This window comes from Amblyraja radiata, chromosome 3, assembly GCF_010909765.2.
Source record: "Amblyraja radiata isolate CabotCenter1 chromosome 3, sAmbRad1.1.pri, whole genome shotgun sequence".
In the NCBI taxonomy this organism is placed as follows: domain Eukaryota; kingdom Metazoa; phylum Chordata; class Chondrichthyes; order Rajiformes; family Rajidae; genus Amblyraja; species Amblyraja radiata.
The window spans coordinates 65,033,294-65,054,409 of NC_045958.1; the positions used below are offsets into that span (position 1 = coordinate 65,033,294).

The 21,116-nt window shown below is 41.3% G+C and overlaps 1 protein-coding gene across 1 annotated transcript in view; it reads right to left on the reverse strand.

The window, feature by feature from the left end:
- The window catches only part of adamts3 (ADAM metallopeptidase with thrombospondin type 1 motif 3), a 268,172-nt gene that overhangs the window by 64,741 nt on the left and 182,315 nt on the right, over window positions 1-21,116 (reverse strand). The window contains exon 8 of the mRNA XM_033017939.1: window positions 19,889-19,994. Coding sequence (XP_032873830.1) covers window positions 19,889-19,994 — 106 coding nt within the window. The remainder of the gene's footprint in view (window positions 1-19,888; window positions 19,995-21,116) is intronic.

The window sequence follows — 21,116 nt, forward strand, 5'->3', positions numbered from 1 at the left end:
GATTGTATTTCAACTGTAATTTCTGGAATGATAGGAGGTTTCCCATCTCGTACAAATCTACAACCTTTTTAATTCCTAGTCTTTCCCAATAAATAAACGTTTTATCTATAATAGATGGCTTGAACGACAGGTTATTAGCTATTGTTGAAAGAAGAGATAGATTTCTTAGTTTAAAAGTAGATTTTACTTATCTCCAAATTCGTAAAGTGCTGTGAGTAATCGGATTTTTCTCATATATTGTGTTCTTCAACTTTATTGGGGAGAGAGGGATCACGCCTATATTAAAAGGCGAGCAATCCTCTCTCTCCATTACTAACCAGTCTACCTGTTGGCATGCGTTATCCAACCAGTAAATTACATTTTTAATATTCGCTGGCCAATAGTAGTATAAGAAATTGGGGAGCGCCAATCCGCCCATTTCTTTGGGTTTACATAGTTGTCGTTTATGAATTCTATGTGATTTATAATCCCAAATAAAGTTTGTAATCCGGGAATCAATAATTAAAAAAAAGAAATTAGGTAAATATATTGGTATTGATTTAAATAAATAGAGAATTTGTGGGAGGAAAATCATTTTTATGGCATTTATTCTGCCTATTAGAGACATTGGAAGTGTTTTCCATAATTGAATAAGAGTGTTTAATTTAGCAACTAAAGGCGGAAAGTCTGCATTGAATAAAGAATTATATTTTCTGGTTACTTGGATACCCAGATATTTAAATTTTTGTGTAGCAATTCTAAAAGGGAATTTTAAAAGGTGTGTCGGCTCTTGCAGTTTTATTGCCATAATTTCACTTTTGTTCCAGTTTATTCTATATCCTGAGAAGGAACCGAATTCCTCTATAAGATGTAATATATTTGGAATTCTAACTTGAGAATTGGTGACGTATAATAATACATCATCTGCATATAATGATATTTTATTATTGGAATGTTTAGTGTTATGGCTGTGAATGTTCGGATGTATTCTTATACTTTCCGCTAAGGGTTCAATCGCAACGGCAAATAACAGGGGTGATAATGCACAACCCTGTCTATTGCCCCTGGATAGTTGAAATTTCGGAGAAAGTATGTGGTATTCTGGCAGTCGGCCTATCATATAGTAATTTTATCCATGAAATAAAATTCTCTCCCATCTGAAATTTTTGCAGTACTGTGAAAAGGTATTTCCATTCTACTTGGTCAAATGCTTTTTCTGTATCTAATTAAATAATCGATAAGTCTTCTTCAATTTTGTGTGAGTACATTATATTAAAAAGACGTCTTAAATTATTAAATGAATGTCTCTTGGGTATGAACCCCGTTTGATCCGAATGTATTAATTTATTAACGTATTTGCTTAATCTTCTTGCCAAAGTTTTCGCTAATATTTTCTGATTTGTATTTAGCAGGGCAATTGCTCTATATGAACCGGGGTCTTCTAGATCTTTATCTTTTTTGGGTATGTGTGATAGTTGATTCAGCTAGTGTTTGTGATAATGTCTGTTCTTTAAATGCATATGTATAAAGCTTGTGTAAACATGGTGAAATTACCTCGTGAAATCTTTTATAAAATTCATTACTGAACCCGTCTGGTCCCGGTGTTTTACCGTTCATCAGTGAATTTATTGTCTCTTCTATTTCTTTGATTGAAACCTGTGCTCCTAATTCTTCTTGTTCCAGCGGGTTAAGTGTTGGGAGATTACAGTTGTCCAGAAAGTTTGTAATTTTACTGCTTTCTGTTGATGTTTTGGATGTATATAGATTTTGATAAAATTGGGCAAATCTTGTTTTGTAATTTGAAATAATCTAATAACTCTTGCAGATAAAATTTGGTTTAGTTTAAATTTCAATATTGCTATCTTGTTGTGTTTATCTATAGTTGAATCTTTCGCGTTTTCTAAATCAAGTTGTGTAATCTGTTCTTCTAGCTGCAATTGTTCCGTCCCATTATGTTTATCTTGAAAAGCTTGGTATGAAATAATAGAACCTCGAATAAATGCCTTAAATGATTCCCATAATAGTAAGGGTGAGATATCTGGGGTATCATTGGTCTAAAAGAAAAGTTCCATCTGTTGTTTTAAATATTTACAACCATCCAGATTGTTTAGTATTTGAGGATTAAACCTCCAAAACCATTTTTTGTATTGAACATTCCTTCTAGTTTTAAGGAGAAGGTTAGCGGAGAATGATCAGAGATGACATTATTATGGTATTTAGAGTTAGTTGTAAACAGGATTAATTTTGTGTCCACTAGGAAATAGTCAATATGTGTATAGGTTTTATGTACTGATGAATAAAATTAGTATTCTCTTCTGGCAGGGTTTGCAATCCTCCATACATCTGTTATATTTGTATTTTTTATGTATGTATTTAAAAGTTCACTGGATTTTGATTTTATATTAAGTCTGTTTTGTTGGGCAGATTTATCAAGGTATTGATCTAGAACACAATTGAAATCTCCCCCGATTATCACGTTTTGGTGATTGGACTCGGAGATTATATTCAGGATTTTATTAAAGAATTGCGGGTTATCAAAATTAAGAGCATATATATTTACCATGGTGAGTGGGGTAGAGTGTATCTCTCCAGAGACTATAACATACCTCCCCTCTGTGTCTGCGATGGTATTTTTATGTTTAAATCGTATGCCTTTACGAATTATAATTGCGGTACCCCTGGATTTAGAGAGATAGGAGGAGTGATATGTTTGACCAATCCAATTTGCCTTCAGCCTAGTCTGAGCTTAAACTTTCAGATGTGTTTCCTGTAGAAATATTATATCGGCATTGAGTGATTTTAATTGGGCAAGAATCTTACCCCTTTTAATTAGCTCATTAGCGCCCCTTATATTCCAGCTACAAAACGTAATTCCTCCAATTTTCTTTTGAGGGTCGTCTTGCATTGTAAGTTACATTGGTTCCTTTATTTCAGATGGTGCAACACAATACCTCAACCTTCTGGGTGGGTGCTGCCAGTTGCTGAACTCTGTAGGTATATCCCTTGAAAATGTGCCCTAAAAAGAAAAATCAAAAAAAGTGCTAAATAACATAAATGATATGAAAAGACAGTATTTAAAAATACTGTGTGAAAAAAAACACCAAATGGTGGAAGAAGAATTGGTGTAACCTTCCATAGATGTAAAATTACATTAAGCTCCGTTCCCTATGAACACGTATTATGAAAAAGAAAGAACAGGTCAAAACCGGATAATATATTCAAAGAGAAAACAAGCAAGCATGTACTATAATTAGTTCCTCTGAAACTAAACTAAATAAGTATTTACTATTTAATTGCTATATTTAACTTAGAAGACAACCCCAAATATATTTGGGTAAGAATCAGCTGGCTGGAAGGGATTAACCAAGAATTCAGTCTTGGCTGCCAGCCATCTGTTTTACTCCCTTCCAGCTTGGGTGATTCTTTGTCGGTTTGGCCTGGGCATATCTGGGAATTTGTCCACCCAAATCGATTAAAAATATTTTACTATATCAATCCCATAAATTTTAACTAGAGGTCATAGATCTAAAGAATATTCAATATTGGCTTTAAAAAGGAATGAATCATTATTCGGTTATGATATTGCATTTTAGATTAAAATACATGAGTTAGTTCAATTATTTATGTGTTAGTATATAATTATTTATATCTTTTTGTTAGTGGATTATTACGTTCCGCTCCATTTAATTTGTTTTCTATACTGCTTGGTTCCATTTCATTAAATCTTTCATTAGAAAATATTTTGTCCTTGAGGCAGTCATGTTGCATTCCAAACCTGATAAGATGTCCAGACGGCCTGGCAAAGCTGGCCATCCGCGAGTCACGGCGCCAGGCGGAAGAGGGCTTTGCCCAAGCCAGATTTACCGGGGTTGTACAGTAGTTATTAGAATATTTGTAAAATACAGGTGCACAACCTTTTATCCGAAAGCCTTGGGACCAGACACTTTTCGTAATTCGGAATTTTTCGGCTTTCGGAATGGAAGATTTTTAGCGTAGATTTTAACGGCTGGCTCAGTGGTAGAGTGCTCGGCTCATATCCGCAAGGTCGCGAGTTTGCGCCTTGATCCCGGCAGTTACTCGATCGCGAGTTTGAGTCTTCAATGTAGTTTTTTCTTGCAGAATAGGAGAGAATAGGGAGGGTTAGGCTGGGATCATTCTCTGCGAGGTGATCTTAGTGCGGGAGACAAGTGTAGTGTACTGATTGTGTGGGCAGAACTTTGGAAGTGATTGCCCACCATTCTCAAAAGCCGCTGTGTCTCCCTGTCCCTGGGATAGCAGGGGGCGATCAAACAGCACAATAACCCCCTCCCACTCCAATTCCAGAGGAACCCGCTCCCCGATGGGCCGCTACGGCAACAAGTGGCAGTTCGCCCACAGCCCGAGCTGCGCCACCCCAAGAACAAGACGTACCTTGCACACCATCAGCTTCTGCCCCTACGGGGAGCGTGTTCCTCTGGAGTTGGAGCGGGGCTGGGCTGGAGTTGCTGATCTGGGATCTCCGTGCTTGCAGTGGGCCTGGGGGTCGGTGTCCCGATGAGGGGGCGCAGCTCGGGCTGTGGGCGAACTGCCACTTGTCGCCGTAGCGGCCCATCGGGGAGCGGCTTCTGGTGGTCCTGACGTCTCCGGCCAGTTTGCAGTTTTCCTCTGGAGTTGGAACGGGGCTGGGCTGCTGCTGGCTGTGGGTCTCTGGGATCTCCGTGCTTGCAGTGGGCCTGGGGGTCGGTGTCCCGTTGGTCCTGACATCTCCGGTGACTGGCACTGACCGGCTGGCATCGCTGACGTGAAGACAGTGCAAAGCCCCCACGCCCGTGCAATGGGCGGGGAGCTGGAGAGGGGAGGGAAGGGGTCACACACATGGCCGGGAAGCAGAGGGGTGTAGGTGAGGTGAAACTGAAGGGAGCGACAATCTGCTGCTGCCTGCCCGCAGAGTTAAAAAGTTCCCACGCAAGACTCACGATACACTGTGTATCGTGAGTCTACCGTGGGAACTTTTTAACTCAGCGGGCAGGCAGCAGCATATTGTCAATTATTAACCCTCCTTCTCAATATACCCTCACCTTCTCTTTTATGAATGGGGATTTAGTTCCCCTTTCTTCGAGGACCGACCGGAGGTTCCGCTGTCACCTCTGCGGGCCGCCCTCGGTGAACATCTTCAAGGACCTTTCTTCAAGGACCGAAAAAATGTCCACTATTCGGAGCTTTTCGTTATTTGGAATTTCGGATAAAAGGTTGTGCACCTGGAGTTGTTTGTTGATTTTGTAACATGGTGGTGGGTATGTCACCACGGTTTTGTTTTTTTTGGTTTTTGTATCGTGTTGGAATTTAAATAAATTATTTTTTGATACAAAAAAAAAAAAAAGATGTCCAGACATAAGCACATGCAAATTAGTTGGCCATCTTATCTACAACATTTGTACTTATTTTTATTTTAAAAGGCATATTCTCTCAGTTTACCCCCTATAAATATACATAAAAGGTATACATCAGCAAAGCCGTGACATTTTACTTAACCTTTAATGTCCTTTTTTAAGTCTTGCGCGTCTTTAAATGCTTCTTCTGGATCAGTAAAGAAACGCTCCAAGTCATTATATGTGACCCTCAGTTTGGCAGGGTAGATTATTCCATATCTTAGGTTTGGAATTCCTTTAAGAATCAGCCTGGTCTTTGTAAAAAGGGCATGTTTCTTTGCCACTTCTGCTGGATATTCTCTGAAGAACCTTACAGTTTCTCCTTCGAACATCAGATTTTTTCCGAATGGTATTTTCTTCATAATGTCTCCAAAAACTGTTATGTCATGAAGTTTCAGGATAATCTGTCTTGGTGGGGCTCCGGCCCTCACGTATGCTCTCTGAACTCGGTGTGCAGCATCTACTTTCAGTCTTTTAACCAGAGGCCCGGGAGCCGTTACAGAGGGAGGAGCGACCTTCGTGTGGTGAGTTAAAAAACCCATCGCGGGGCTTGTCTCAACAGAGGCCCAGGAGCCGTTACAGAGGGAGGAGCGACCTTCGTGTGGTGAGTTAAAAAACCCATCGCTGGGCTTGTCTCAACAGAGGCCCAGGAGCCGTTACAGAGGGAGGAGCGACCAAAATCTGCAATGTTCCATTCGCAGATCACACTTCAAATTAAGGGGGCTGGTGGAAGCCTCTGATTGGTCGAACGGACTAGAGGAAGCAGCATGTTACAGGACTAGAGGAAGCAGTTGATTGGCTTGTATCCCGGGTAAGGTTTTATTGTATTCGGTTAAGGGGGAGAATGAGGGCCAGGGCAGTTTACTGTTCTGGATGTCAGATGTGGGAGGTCATGGAGTCTGAGTGCCCTCCAGACGTCCACATCTGCGCCAGGTGCGTCGAGATGGGGCTCCTAAGGGACCGTGTTAGGAACCTGGAACAGCAACTCGATGACCTCTGTCTGCTCAGGGAGAGCGAGGAGGTCATAGATAGGAGTTACAGGGAGGTGGTCACTCCAAGACCACGGGAGACAGAAAACTGGGTCACAGTTAGGAAGGGCAACGGGCAGAGGCAGAGACTGGTGAGTACCCCGGTGGCTGTACACCTTGAAAATAAGTACTCATGTTTGAGTAAGGGTGGGGGAGACAGCCTACCTGGGGGCAGCGACAGCGGCCGGGCCTCTGGCACAAAGACCGGTCCTGTTGTTCAGAAGGGTAAGGAAAAGAAGAGGAGGGCAATTGTAATAGGGGACTCTATAGTCAGGGGGTCGGATAGGCGATTCGGTGGACGCAGACAAGAGACCCGGTTGGTAGTTTGCCTCCCTGGTGCCAGGGTCAGGGATGTGTCTGAACGGGTCCAAGAAATCCTGAAATGGGAAGGAGAGGAGCCTGAAGTTGTGGTACATATAGGTACCAACGACATAGGTAAAAAAAGAGAAGTGGTCCTGAAAGAAGAATTTAGGGAGTTAGGTAGAGAGTTAAGGAGAAGGACTGCAAAGGTAACAATCTCAGGATTACTGCCTGTGCCACGTGACAGTGAGAGTAGGAATGGAGCGAGGTGGAGGATAAATGAGTAGATGAGGGACTGGTGCAGTGGGTATGGATTCAAGTTTCTGGATCATTGGGACCTCTTTTGGGGAAGGTGCGACCTGTACAGAAAGGACGGGTTGCACTTGAACTCGAGGGGGACCAATATCCTGGCGGGGAGATTTGCAAAGGCTACTGGGGAGACTTTAAACTAGTATGGTTGGGGGGAGGGACTCAAATTGGGAAAGCTAGCAGTCAGTGTGTGAGGCAGGAGGCAGAGAATGGTAGCACTCTGACCCAAAATGTAGGGGAGAGAGAAGAAAAAGACAATAAACAGAGAAGAGAGGGTGGGTTTCTTAAATGTGTATATTTTAATGCTAGGAGCATTGTAAGAAAGGTGGATGAACTTAGAGCCTGGATTGACACCTGGAAGTATGATGTTGTGGCGATCAGTGAAACATGGTTGCAGGAGGGCTGTGATTGGAAACTAAATATTCCAGGATTTCGTTGCTTCAGGTGTGATAGAATTGGAGGGGCAAGAGGTGGATGTGTTGCATTGCTTATCAGGGAAGATATTACAGCAGTGCTTTGGCAGGATAGATTAGAGGGCTTGTCTAGGGAGGCTATTTGGGTGGAACTGAGAAATGGGAAAGGGGTAGCAACACTTATAGGGGTGTATTATAGACCGCCAAATGGGGAGCGAGAATTGGAAGAGCAAATATGTAAGGAGATTGCATATATTAGTAGTAAGCACAAGGTAGTGATTGTGGGAGATTTCAATTTTCCACACATAGACTGGGAAACACATTCTGTAAATGGGCTGGATGGGTTGGAGTTTGTAAAATGTGTGCAGGATAGTTTTTTGCAGCAATACATAGAAGTACCTACTAGAGAAGGGGCGGTGCTGGACCTCCTGTTAGGAAATGAGACGGGTCAGGTGGCAGAGGTATGCGTTGGGGAACAGTTCGGGACCAGTGATCACAATACCATTAGTTTCAATATAATTATGGAGAGGGTCAGAACTGGACCTAGGGTTGAAATTTTTGATTGGAGAAAGGCTAACTTTGAGGAGATGCGAAAGGATTTAAAAGGAGTAAATTGGGACATTTTGTTTTATGGGAAAGATGTGGAAGAGAAATGGAGTACATTTAAAGGTGACATTTTAAGAGTACAGAATCTTTATGTCCCTGTTCGGTTGAAAGGAAATAGTAAAAATCGGAAAGAGCCATGGTTTTCAAGGGAAATTGGACACTTGGTTCGGAAAAAGAGGGAGATCTACAATAATTATAGGCAGCATGGAGTAAATGAGGTGCTTGAGGAGTATAAAGAATGTAAAAAGACTCGCGTAAGAAATAAATTAGAAAAGCTAAAAGAAGATATGAGGTTGCTTTGGCAAGTAAGGTGAAAGTAAACCCAAAGGGTTTCTACAGCTATATTAATAGCAAAAGGATAACGAGGGATAAAATTGGTCCATTAGAGAGTCAGAGTGGACAGCTATCTGCAGAGCCAAAAGAGATGGGGGAGATATTGAACAATTTCTTTTCTTCGGTATTCACCAAGGAGAAGGATATTGAATTATGTGAGGTAAGGGAAACAAGTAGAGTAGCTATGGAAACTATGAGATTCAAAGAAGAGGAAGTACTGACACTTTTGAGAAATATAAAAGTGGATAAGTCTCCAGGTCCGGACAGGATATTCCCTAGGACATTGAGGGAAGTTAGTGTAGAAATAGCAGGGGCTATGACAGAAATATTTCAAATGTCATTAGAAACGGGAATAGTGCCGGAGGATTGGCGTACTGCGCATGTTGTTCCATTGTTTAAAAAGGGGTCTAAGAGTAAACCTAGCAATTATAGACCTGTTAGTTTGACGTCAGTGGTGGGCAAATTAATGGAAAGGATACTTAGAGATAATATATATAAGCATCTGGATAAACAGGGTCTAATTAGGAACAGTCAACATGGATTTGTGCCTGGAAGGTCATGTTTGACTAATCTTCTTGAATTTTTTGACGAGGTTACTCGGGAAATTGATGAGGGTAAAGCAGTGGATGTTGTATATATGGACTTCAGTAAGGCCTTTGACAAGGTTCCTCATGGAAGGTTGGTTAAGAAGGTTCAATGGTTGGGTATTAATGGTGGAGTAGCAAGATGGATTCAACAGTGGCTGAATGGGAGATGCCAGAGAGTAATGGTGGATGGTTGTTTGTCAGGTTGGAGGCCAGTGACTAGTGGGGTGCCACAGGGATCTGTGTTGGGTCCACTGTTGTTTGTCATGTACATCAATGATCTGGATGATGGTGTGGTAAATTGGATTAGTAAGTATGCAGATGATATTAAGATAGGTGGGGTTGTGGATAATGAAGTAGATTTTCAAAGTCAACAGAGAGATTTATGCCAGTTGGAAGAGTGGACTGAAAGATGGCAGATGGAGTTTAATGCTGATAAGTGTGAGGTGCTACATCTTGGCAGGACAAATCAAAATAGGACGTACATGGTAAATGGTAGGGAATTGAAGAATGCAGGTGAACAGAGGGATCTGGGAATAACTGTGCACAGTTCCCTGAAAGTGGAATCTCATGTAGATAGGGTGGTAAAGAAAGCTTTTGGTGTGCTGGCATTTATAAATCAGAGCATTGAGTATAGAAGTTGGGATGTAATGTTAAAATTGTACAAGGCATTGGTGAGGCCAATTCTGGAGTATGGGGTACAATTTTGGTCGCCTAATTATAGGAAGGATGTCAACAAAATAGAGAGAGTACAGAGGAGATTTACTAGAATGTTGCCTGGGTTTCAGCAACTAAGTTACAGAGAAAGGTTGAACAAGTTAGGGCTTTATTCTTTGGAGCGCAGAAGGTTAAGGGGGGACTTGATAGAGGTCTTTAAAATGATGAGAGGGATAGACAGAGTTGACGTGGATAAGCTTTTCCCACTGAGAGTAGGGAAGATTCAAACAAGGGGACATGACTTGAGAATTAAGGGACAGAAGTTTAGGGGTAACATGAGGGGGAACTTCTTTACTCAGAGAGTGGTGGCTGTGTGGAATGAGCTTCCAGTGAAGGTGGTGGAGGCAGGTTCGTTTTTATCATTTAAAAATAAATTGGATAGTTATAGGGACGGGAAAGGAATGGAGGGTTATGGTCTGAGCGCAGGTATATGGGACTAGGGGAGAATACGTGTTCGGCACGGACTAGAAGGGTCGAGATGGCCTGTTTCCGTGCTGTAATTGTTATATGGTTATAACCATATAACAATTACAGCATGGAAACAGGCCATCCCGGCCCTACAAGTCCGTGCTGAACAATTATTTTCCCCTAGTCCCATCTACCTGCAATCAGACCATAGCCCTCCATTCCCTTCTCATCCATATGCCTATCCAATTTATTTTTAAATCATACCATCGAACCTGCCTCCACCACTTCCACTGGAAGCTCATTCCACACAGCTACCACTCTCTGAGTAAAGAAGTTCCCCTTCATGTTACCCCTAAACTTCTGTCCCTTAATTCTGAAGTCATGTCCTCTTGTTTGAATCTTCCCTACTCTCAATGAGAAAAGCTTGTCCACGTCAACTCTGTCTATCCCTCTCATCATTTTAAAGACCTCTATCAAGTCCCCCCTTAACCTTCTGCGCTCCAGAGAATAAAGACCCAACTAATTCAACCTTTCTCTGTACCTTAGTTGCTGAAACCCAGGCAACATTCTAGTAAATCTCCTCTGTACTCTCTCTATGTTGTTGACATCCTTCCTATAATTGGGCGACCAAAATTGTACACCATACTCCAGAATTGATCTCACCAATGCCTTGTACAATTTCAACATTACATCCCAAGCTTTTAGACAGCTTGAGTGCTTGTTGAAGTAGGTTGGCAGTGAAATCCCGAGGGTCTATTCCAGTTTCCTTCCCTTCTTTCACTCCAACTATCCTTAAGTTCTGCCATCTGGACCGAGCTTTGAGATCGAGGCATTTGTCGATCATTCTGGCCAGTTGCCCAGAAACTCGGTCTAGATCTTCTTTCATTCTCTTCATCACTTCAGACATATCCTTAGTCACAGTTTCCAGATCTTTAATAGCATTGTTTTGTTCTGCAGAAGTAGTGAGAGCGGACTATCCAGCTTTTTATTGCAATCTTCTTCAACCAGTTCAATTTCTTCTCTTAGATCGGTATCTACTTCTTCAATACGGTCCTGTAGAGTACCAATTTTATTGACAATATCCTTATTCCCGACATCCAATCTTGTTTCTAACTTTCCCAGCTGAGACGACAGCAGGGAAATCTCTTTATGCAACATATCAGGAAAGTCCTTTGTCACAGCTTCTCTTAAGAGATTGTTCTTGTTCTTTTACTTTTGCTTCCATATCAGCAATAAATCTTAGTCCTTCAGTTTCTTCTTCTTCAGATCCTTCTGGAGTTGTTTGAGGTGTTTTCTCCAACTCTTGAGCGAGCCGCAGTCTGGTTAGAGGTCTTGTCAGGGGTCGTTTAGGTAAATTCTGTTTTGGCATTTATAAGTGCCAGTATCCCCGTTAGTTTGCGGCGATTTCTGATGACGTCACTTACGCGACGTCAGGCATTCCCGGTGAGTTTTTTTTTAATCGGTCCCGTTTTCTTTTACAGGCTTTTTAACGATTTTAGCGTATTTTTCGGGAGCGGAGCTAAATGCAGCACCTCTTGCTGCTCCATAGCGCCACCGGACGTCTTCCCAGCTGTTATCAGGCAAATGAACCATCCTATCGCCAACTAAGGATCGGTGCTGACCTATCAGCTACATTATTGAACACCTATCTTTAATCGGACTTAACTGGACTTTGTCTTGCATTAAACGTTATTCTCTTTATCCTGTATCTGAACACTGTGGACGGATTGATTGTAATCATGTATAGTCTTTCCACTAACTGGATGGCACAAAACAAAAAAAGGTTTTCCCTGTACCTTGGTATATATTATGAGAATAAATTAAACTAAACTAAACTAAAACTTCAGTAGAAACGATAAAAATTAAAAACTTCCTTGACAATTGCAAGCTTCCGTCACTTAACGCGGCGGAACGTGAAGAATTAGGAGCGCAGATTACAATAAAAGACATTGAAGAGACTATTAAATCACTGAATAATGGTAAAACGCCAGGCCCAGATGGGTTTAGTAATGAAGTTTATAAAAACTTCATGAATTAATCTCCCCAGTTTACAAGCCCTTTATATACATGCATTTAAAGAACAGACGCTACCACAAACTTTATCCGAATCAACTATTACACTGATACCCAAAACAGATAAAGATCTCGATGAGCCAGGATCATATAGAGCAATAGCTCTGCTAAATACTGACAATACAGAAAATATTAGCTAAAACCCTGGCAAGAAGACTAAGTAAATACGTTAGTAAATTAATACACCCTGATCAAACTGGGTTTATACCCAAGAGACACTCGTTCAACAACTTGAGACATCTGTTTAATATAATGTACTCACACAGAACGATAAAAGACTGATCAATTATTTCATTAGACGCAGAAAAAACATTTGACCAAGTAGAATGGAAATATCTTTTGACAGTATCGCTAAAATTTCAATTAGGAGAAAAAAAATGTACATGGATAACGTTGTTATATAACAAGCCGACTGCCAGAATACTGACTAATCAAACACTCTCACCTAAATTTCAATTATCCAGGGGCAATAGACAAGGGTGTGCATTATCACCTCTGTTATTTGCCCTTGCGATCGAACCCTTAGCTGAAAGCCTAAGAGTACATCCGAACATTCATGGTTATAATACTAAATATTCTAATAATAAGATATCGCTGTATGCAGATGACGTACTATTATATATTACCAACTCCCAAGTTAGTATTCCAAACATACTAAATTTTATTGAAGGTTCCTTTTCAGGGTATAGAATAAACTGGAACAAAAGTGAAATTATGTCAATTAAACCTCAAGACCCGACACACTTAAAATTTTCTTAGAGAATCGCTTCGGAAACATTTAAATATCTTGGAGTTTACGTAACTAGAAAATACATTTCTTTATTTAAAGCAAATTTTCCACCATTAATTACCAAACTAAATGCCCTTATTCAATTTTGGAAAATGCTTGCGATCTCCCTCATAGGTAGAATAAATGCCATTAAGCTGGTCTTCCTTCCACAAATACTCTACCTATTTCAATCAATACCGATTTTTCTCCCTAAATTAAAAAAAAATAATCTCGTGATCATAAACTTTATTTGAGATTACAAAACTCACAGAATTCATAAACGATATTTATGTAAACTTAAAGATATCGGCGGACTGGCTCTCCCTAATTTATTTTACTATTACTGGGCAACGAATATTAAAAATTTAATCTATTGGATAGACGATACATGCCAACAGGTAAACTGGCTAATAATGGAGAGAGAAGATTGTTTTTGCCTTTTAATATAGGCGCGATTCTTCTCTCTCCAAAAAATCTGAAGAAATCGGCATATGAGAAAAATCCGATAATCCATAGCACCTTACGAATCTGGAAACAGGTGAAATCAACCCTTAAATTGAGAAATGCATCTCTTCTCTTACCAATCGCCAATAATCCCTCGTTTAAACCGTCTACCTTAGATATGGCGTTTATACAATGGGAAAGCTTAGGAATTAAAAAGCTGGGAGACCTTTATGAGATGGGGACTCTCCTCTCATTTCAAGAATTACAGTCGAAATATCATTTGAAAGGTAGCCAATATTTTAGATACCTTCAAATACGAGACTATGTGAAATCACACACACAAGACTGTCAATATATGGTTCCAGACATACTAGACGAATGCATGAATAGAAAGTCTGATTCAAATAAGTTAATATCGTACCTTTATAATACCCTTTTAAATTTACAAACTCCATCGTCGGAAATAATTAGGCGAGCTAGGGAAGATGAACTGGGCCTAACAATTGTAAAAGATAGTTGGGAGGAAAGCCTTCTATATATACACAACTGTTCTCTTAATGTTAGGCACTCGCTAATACAATTTAAAATGCTGCATAGACTTTATTACTCAAAGTCTAAACTGAATAAGATCTTACCAAATGTCTCCCCTATTTGTGATAAATGTCTCCTTCAAGAAGCAACCATAACCCATTCCTTTGCCTCCTGTATAAAGTTACACAATATCTGGAGGGGAATTTTTGATATTTTTTCTAAAATACTTAAAATAAAATTGGGCCCCGACATAAAATTGATCACACTAGGTACATCAGAAGCCTGTTCTGAGCTAACATTATTTCAAAGACGTTTCCTTAACTATGGCCTGATAACGGCGAAAAAACAAATACTTTAAATTTTGGAAACACACATCAGTCCCTATAGTGAAGATGTGGATTACAAACATGTCCGAGACACTACATTTGGAAAATATTAGGCTTGTCTTGGCTGAAAAAACAGATCAATTTTTCAACACATGGACACCCTTCACCGAATTCTTACAAGGATAGTATGGCGCAACACAAATCTAAATTTAAATCTGATTCTGGGTTGGGTGAGGTGGGCGGGGGGGGGACGACTACGGGCAGGTATATCTCCACTTTCCTTTTTTCTTTTTTTTTCTCTTCTCTTTCTACTCACTTTTCGGCCATACTACTTTGGTAGTCTAGGGGTCTTTTTGATGTGCTTTTTCGAGCTATCTTTTCACCTCACTTTTTCCCTCTCTTGTTCTCTCTCTCTTCTTTTCTCTTATTTTCAGGTTATAAGGTTAAAAATGAAGCTGTACAATAATTGTATAATTTTAGATGCCGAATGTTTTATCCTTGTACAATTGCTTCTAATAAAAATAATAAAAAAATTAAAAAAACACAGCTGGTAGAGCTGCCGCCTCACAGCGCCAGGGACCTGTTGGTGAGAGTTGTTGGAGACACACTGAACTGTGTGGAGTTTGCATGTTCTCTATTATTGACCTCCGATCACTGATCATTTCCTGACTTAGAGGGTACCAGATGATTGAACTTGAAACCTATTTTTGGAAGTGCTGCATGGCTCAAAAAGGCATTACTGATACTGTGCTGCACACAACCCAATAACACCAAAAATAGATCCACCTGTAATTTGTCGAATCTGCCTTTGAACATAACAACAATGAATTACACTTTAACATTTGTGGCTACGCTGTGCTTTGGACAACTATTAAGATGTGGTAAGTATACTATATAAATTTACCACATGAGGAACCTGGTCCAATGCTTTACTAAGAATTTGCATTATAGGAATGTCATTACATTTTGGAACTTTCCTGTAGTCATTGAACATTTGCAGCATCAAATTGTTCAACTCCGGGCAACAATTGAGCTGTGAACTTCATTCCATGCGAGAAAATGTTCAACTAAAATAGAAATGTTATTGCTATTGGCTCAGAACTGTTACTTTCAGTGTCATTATCAAAGGTTTCTGTCTCACATGAACACACATTGAATCCTTTATTTGTCATTCAGACCTTTCGGTCTGAACGAAATGCTGTTGCCTGCAGCCATACATGTAATAATAACAAAACACAATAAACACAAATTAACATCCACCACAGTGAGTTCACCAAACACCTCCTCACTGTGATGGAGGCAAAAGTCTTAGAGTTACTGTCTCTTCCCTCCTCTTCTCCCTCTGCGCCGAGGCGATACCCCACCGGGCGATGGTAAGTCAGTCCCGCGGATTCAAACTCCGCGGCCCGGGGGGTCGTCGAAGCTGCCCGCAGCTGTTGCAACGGGTGCTCCGGAAAACAGGCACCAGCCTGTGACCTGCGAGCTCCCGACATTGTCCTCCATTGGCCCGCGGCCGAGCCCCGAATCCAGGTTGCCGCCGCCTCAGCCGCCGTAGCACCGTCTCCGCCCCGCACCGGGCCGTCCACAAGGCAGCGTCTCAGTCCCGCACCGGGCTGCCCCCACGGAAGCACCATCCAGCCGGTAGCCGTGCCGGCCGCACAGGAGTGTCTCAGCTCCGCACCAGGCCGCTCGCTCGGGAGCGCCTTCCAGCCAGTAGCCGTGCCGGCCGCACAGGAGTGTCTCAGCCCCGCACCGGGCTGCCCCCACGGAAGCACCTTCCAGCCGGTAGCCGGTCCGCCCACAAGGCAGCGTCTCAGCCCCGCACCCGGCTGCCCCCACGGAAGCACCTTCCAGCCAGTAGCCGTGCCGGCCGCACAGGAGTGTCTCAGCTCCGCACCGTTCGCCCTCACCGGAGCGCCGAGTCGTGCCGCTACCCGGACGTCGCCACAGCTCGAAGACGGCCAGCCTCGCGTTGGTGAGTCCTGGCTGGCTCTACCTCCGGACCCTCGAGGTCGGTCGCAGGTTGGAGGCCGCCAGCTCCGCCATTAGGCCTCAGCGCAGACGGGGGAAGAGAAGGGGGATACGACAGAAAAGTCGCATTCCCCCGAAGGGAGAGACAGAAAGCTCTGTTTCACCCTCCCCCCACACACATAACACCACCTAATAACCAAAAAATGTACTAAACTAGACAAAAAAAACCAACATAAAAAGTAAAAACAGACAGACTGCAGGCGAGCCGCAGCTGTATCACAGCGCCGCCACTTCCGGGAGTAAGTGATGAGATCTTCTATACAGCAGGATGCTTAAAAAGACCTGAATTTATGGTGAACCTTTCATGACCCCGAAATGTTCTAAATACTTAACCTCCAGTTAAACACTTTCAAAGCACAGTCACTGTTACAATGATAAAAACGAAATGCTTCACAAAAACTAATGAAACTTATCTTATGAAACTGAAATACGAATGTGGAAATATCCACCTAGTTCACTTCAAGACAACTGTGCTCTGTTCTGACTACAACAGAGATTACGTATATTAACATTGGTTCAATAGGTGCAACAGAATAGAAGGTAATCTTTGAGATTTGAATTATGAGAAAATATTGCCTAAATATACCTTCCTAAAAACAAGATGCAACGAGACCTGGGTGGCATGGTACATCAGTCATTGAAAGTAGGCATGCAGGTGCAAATGCATGGCAGATGCAGTATAATGTGGATAAATGTGAGGTTATCCACTTTGGTGGCAAAAACAGGAAAGTAAACTATTATCTGAATGGTGGCCGATTAGGAAAGGGGGAGATGAAACGAGACCTGGGTGTCATGGTACACCAGTCATTAAAAGTAGGCATGCAGGTGCAGCAGGCAGTGAAGAAGGCGAATGGTATGTTAGCATTCATAGCAAAAGGATTTGAGTATAGGAGCAGGGAGGTTCTACTGCAGTTGTACAGGGTCTTGGTGAGACCACACCTGGAGTATTGCGTACAGTTTTGGTCTCCTAATCTGAGGAAAGACATTCTTGCCATAGAGGGAGTACAGAGAAGGTTCACCAGACTGATTCCTGGGATGTCAGGACTTTCATATGAAGAAAGACTGGATAGACTCGTCTTGTACTCGCTAGAATTTAGAAGATTGAGAGGGGATCTTATAGAAACTTACAAAATTCTTAAGGGGTTGGACAGGCTAGTTGCAGGAAGATTGTTCCCGATGTTGGGGAAGTCCAGAACAAGGGGTCACAGTTTAAGGATAAGGGGGAAATCTTTTAGGACCGAGATGAGGAAAACATTTTTCACACAGAGAGTGGTGAATCTCTGGAATTCTCTGCCACAGAAGGTAGTTGAGGCCAGTTCATTGGTTATATTTAAGAGGGAGTTAGATGTGGCCCTTGTGGCTAAAGGGATCAGGGGGTATGGAGAGATGGCAGGTACAGGATACTGAGTTGGATGATCAGCCATGATCATATTGAATGGCGGTGCAGGCTCGAAGGGCCGAATGGCCTACTCCTGCACCTATTTTCTATGTTTCAATGTTTCTAAGTCTTTCAGCTAGCACACACCACTAGTCATGGCATTCAATCTCTTTTGGCCTCCACCATATCAGACACTCGCTGGCTCTCTCTGTCCCTCCTCTTGCTCTGGAACTTTACAAATGTTTTGTAACATTGCCTAGTAATGAAGAGAAATCAACTCCTAACATTAACTCTGAAGATGCTGCTTGACCCATATGTCCTTCCAGCAATTACTGATTTTATTTTGTGCATAGGTCAATTCATAATTTCTAAACTAAGATAATAGATTTTTGTAAAGTAAAGATATGGAACCAAGGCAGGTAGATAAATGGAGCAAGGATTTGATTCAGCCACAATCTAACTGAGTGATTTTACAGTTCTGAACTTAGTACATCATTTGAACTGACGACTGATGGTGGTAGTGTCAGGCAGCAGTTGTGGGGGGAAATAGATAGATGGCATTTTGGTACGAGACCCTGCTTCAATGAGGAAATAGTATGCTCTTCTTTACAATGACCAAAAGGATAAATGTAACGTCCATTTAACATCTATAAAACCACATTTCTCCATCATGTTTATAAAACCACATTACAAAATGCATTCTGACAAAGCCACATTGAGTTGTCAACCCAGAATGCACTCACATCTCAGCCATGGAACTGAATCAATGACTTTCTAGCCGAGGCACATGTTCACTAGAATTGAACAAGATGGACCTCACTTCAAATTAAATGCATCACATACAAATGTAACATAAGAAACAGTTAGACAGGTACATGGATAGGACAGGTTTGGAGGGACATGGACCAAGTGCAGGCAGGTGGGACTAGTGTAGCTGGGACATGTTGGACGGCATGGGCAAGTTGGGCCGAAGGGCCTCTTTCCACACTGTATCACTATGACTCTAAGAAAGAAAATGCTCAGTAACATCATCATAATATGAATGAATCAATTAATTAATTAATTAATTGATTAATTACTTAATACTTTATTGTCACAGGAGACAAATCAGTGAAATTCTTTGTGTGCATACCCAAGGAATGCAAATAGTCGCCACATAAAGGGCACTGACAAAGTCACCAAGTTAATAGTTTCAAGAATCCAGAACTCTGGAGTTACTATTCATAAGACTACTTTCTTGACTGTACATTGCATTGGCTGTACTCATGCCACTGCTGCATAATTCGGTCAAGAAGTCAAAGAGTATTGGGAAATCCCAAAATATGTCAAGAACTGGACCACAGACAAGCCAGTCACACAAACCCCCTTGATCAACACCAGTAAAAACAGATAATTAATCACATTCTACATTTTTTTTCTGAGATTTATGTTGCGTGCAAAAATTTATGGTTTCTGAAATAACTTGGCAGAGAATTATAATGTGCATGAATAATTAATTTGTTCAATGTGGAATGGTGACAGCTTTTTGAAAGTGCTACATAGTTGCAAAACTCTGCTGCCTCATTTTGATTAATCAGTCAAGTCAAGGGGATTATGACAGAAGCCTCCTCATGGAGATCCCTGGAGACGACGACGCGATGCACTCTGTGACGCGTCGGGCGACAATTCTGTCAACATGTTGGACGACGACAGAAGCCAACAGCGAGCTACATCGTCTGACACACGAGCGAATGAAGTCAAGTCAAAAGAAATTCTGAAGTAGGTCCCGACCTGAAACGTTGCCTGTCCATTCCCTCCATAGATGCTGCCTGACCCGCTGAGTTACTCCAGCAACTTGTATTTTATTCAAGTCAAACTGTTGCTTGGAGATCATGACAAGGTGCATTATAAATGCATGTTCTTGGTTTTGTCTTTCCTGCAGCCTTCTGGACATGCATTAGATTTGATTATCACTAAATGAGAATGTGTGGGAACTGTGGAGGGAGCAGCCCATACAAATCCAGCAAACACATGACATGACACATGGTTATATGGTTTTTAGTTTTCATTTAGTTTATAATCATGTGTACTGGGGTACAGTGAAAAGCTTTTTATTGCATGCTAACCAGTCAGTGGCAAGTACAGTAGCAATAAATTATGCACTGCAGTTAGCCTAGGCCAATACTGTGAATTGGTCTATTGGCTAAAATGACATAATTTATTTCACCAGGACTGGAAATGGTTTTACTCCATGGCTACACATAAAACTTACACGTGACCAGTCTCATGGGCTACAACAAATGCTGAAGAGAAGCCATCCTCGTGGTTCAGTGTGCAGCTACGAACTGGGTGACACATTCCAGTCACTGGAGCATATCCTACAGAATGTAATTAAGAGAAAGAAAACTAATATTAACCCAATCTTATTACAATAAGCAGTTACTAGATATTTCAGAGGATTGGAAGCTAGATTTACATAATTCAAACATGCTGCCTGAACTTTTCTCTGAACTGTATAGTCAAGCAATCTGGTTTGATTCTATAAATACAAAGTATCAGTGTAATCCAGGATTTATTCTACACAGCAATAATGTGCCACAACGTTTCTTTTAATTTTCAATCTATCAGTGTGTCTGACCCTTTCCTGATAAAATAAAAATCCTACAAACATTAGGAACAATTATCCCAATCCTGTTTAGTTTCTTTAGTCGATCCCCCTATGTTATTCATATGGTCTACTGATCTGAATTATTGATCACTGCCCTCTGCTAATCAATAATATCTCAAGTACACTTTCCTTTAAAATTACCAGATTTCCTTTCAGTAATTGATTGACTTCTCTAATTAAAAATTAACCATGCAGTGGGAAACCAGAGCTGCAAGTGGGACCAGATGAATGATCCTAGCGCTGTCCTTTTTCTGAAGCAGCGAGTCGTGCATTTGCCTTTGAGACAGAAGTTTGTAAATTCAAGCCTCAATCCCAAAACACTGACTGGAACGTTCAACTTCCACGGAGATATAAACTGCTTATCTAGTTCCTGCATCTCCCCCAAACATCTTTGCTTAAACGAACATGAACAAATCAATACTTATGACAGGATGTTTTGATTAAACAGTTACTTATGACTATAAGTATGGATCAGAAAGTGTATGGTGACTGGGACTGTGGATAAGTTTGTTGACTTATAACTGGAACATGACACAAATAAATGATCAGTAGCAGATGACAAGCATTAAGTAGAAGTTAACGATGGAAGGAAGTCAACCATGACTGAATCATTGCCAAACATCAAAAAATATGTTTGAGGTTGGGTGATCTGGCACCTAATGCTATCGGCCCAATAAGATTCTTCCTGATCTGTTACATTTCTTGTGTTACTGGAGCTAGATTTGTGGGATTAGATTGCAAAATCTAGGCTACTTCTTTGTATATCCTCAGTCATCAGCTACCCGAACTGTACCAGATAGATCCTTTCATTGTAATCACCAGAATTAGCCAC